The 1,513-nt window shown below is 58.9% G+C and overlaps 1 protein-coding gene across 1 annotated transcript in view; it reads right to left on the bottom strand.

Annotated features, from left to right (window-relative positions):
* Positions 1 to 207: 207 nt before the first annotated feature.
* ZNF740 (zinc finger protein 740) overlaps positions 208 to 1,513 on the bottom strand; it is a 4,519-nt gene continuing 3,213 nt past the window's right edge. The window contains exons 4-6 of the mRNA XM_017733362.1: positions 1,414 to 1,513; positions 1,219 to 1,337; positions 208 to 1,124 (exon numbers count right to left, since the gene is read on the bottom strand). The exon at positions 1,414 to 1,513 is cut by the window's right edge and continues 4 nt beyond it. Coding sequence (XP_017588851.1) covers positions 1,032 to 1,124; positions 1,219 to 1,337; positions 1,414 to 1,513 — 312 coding nt within the window. The 3' untranslated portion in view covers positions 208 to 1,031. The remainder of the gene's footprint in view (positions 1,125 to 1,218; positions 1,338 to 1,413) is intronic.

The raw sequence follows: 1,513 nt of genomic DNA, 5'->3' as shown, positions 1-1,513 counted from the left end.
CAGCACCCCCAACCCCTGCCAGAGCCCCCAAACTGCCCCCCTGGGCCCCACAAATTTGGGGGAATGGGCTCAGCAGAGCCAAAGTCCTTCCTGAAGTGTCATTGGAGGAGGTCCCCAAAATTTGGGCCCCTCCCCAAAACTCCTGCAGGCCCAGAAAGGGGGTTCAGGGCACAAAAATGGGTGGGGGGAAGGGGATGCAAATTCATCTTTCTTGCCCCTTGGAGCAGTCTGTGATGGGGGACAGGGACACCCTCAAAATGGGGGGGAGGAAGAGCAGGGCCCCGCTCAGTTTTTGGGGATGTGTGGCTGCTCCTGCCCCCCCCTTGCCCCAGATCCAGGGGTTTTCCTTTCCCTTGGAACAGGATTTTCCAGGAAACTGGGGGACCCCTTGTCCCACCCCTCCCCCCCCAGGGTGCAGACCTCCCGGCATGGGGGGGCAGAGGCAGCACCCCAAAACCACGCAGAAATAGGAGAAACACCCCAAAATCTGAAGGAGTTCCAGAGGAAATGGAAGTGCTGCTGAGTGTCCTGCAGGATGTACCGCTCAAGTGGGGGTCCCCATATTCCTTTTTTTTCCCTATTTTCCAAAAAAACTGGGGGGTGCACCCCCCAAGCTGAAGCACCCTCCAAAAGCTTCAGGTTTTTCTCCTTTTCCCAAAGAAGAGAGGGATTGATGCTGCTGTTCCCAGCAGGACCCTCCTACCTGTGCACAGATATCCCGGATCCGCCGGGATTTCGGGCAGTTTGGGGGTTCCCAGTCTTTCCTAAGAGGGGGGAGGGGTGGATTCAGGGGTATAACGATGGTGGGGGCATCACTTGAAGATTCCAGGAGGATTTTTGGGATCGTTATCCAAGTTTTTAGGCTGGAGGGCAGGAACAATCCAAGTTTTTTCACACTGGCAGCGCTCGGGCTCTTCCCCATCCTTAGAGGGGGTGAGAAATCCAGGTGAGGCAGAGCATGGTGATGTGGGGGGTGCGGGAGGAAACACCCCCCTCCCGCACCCCCTGAACTTCCCGGCATTCCCAGATTTTCACAGCAGGAGCTGGGAGTCGGGAGGGGTCTTGGTCTGGCAGCCTTGGCACATGCGCTTGTGTCGGAGCAGCCGGTCCGTGCGGGAGAAGCTCTGTGGGGACAGGGGGTCAGTTCAGGGGCGGGGGCGGCGCTCTGAGTTCCAGGGCTGCCCCGCAGCGCATTCCCAAGGGATTCTCTGGGAATACCTGCATGCAGCGCTCGCACTGGTAGGGCTTCTCCCCGCTGTGCACCCGCTTGTGCCGCTCCAGGTGGTACTTCTGGATGAAGCGCATGTCGCACATGTCGCACTCGAAGGGCTTCTCCCCTGCAATTCCGGGTGTGGATGAGCGTGGGGGGTGCTCGTTAACGATTGGGGCCGCTCATTAACGAGGGCTGCTTACCGGTGTGGATGAGGATGTGCCGTTTGAGGTGGTAGCTGCTCCGGAAGGCGCCGAAGCAGTGGTCGCAGATGAAGTTCTTGAGCTGGAAGGAGCCGTTTTG

Source organism: Corvus brachyrhynchos, unplaced genomic scaffold, assembly GCF_000691975.1.
Source record: "Corvus brachyrhynchos isolate BGI_N302 unplaced genomic scaffold, ASM69197v1 scaffold875, whole genome shotgun sequence".
Taxonomy (NCBI): domain Eukaryota; kingdom Metazoa; phylum Chordata; class Aves; order Passeriformes; family Corvidae; genus Corvus; species Corvus brachyrhynchos.
This window is presented reverse-complemented; position numbering and strand designations above follow the sequence as displayed.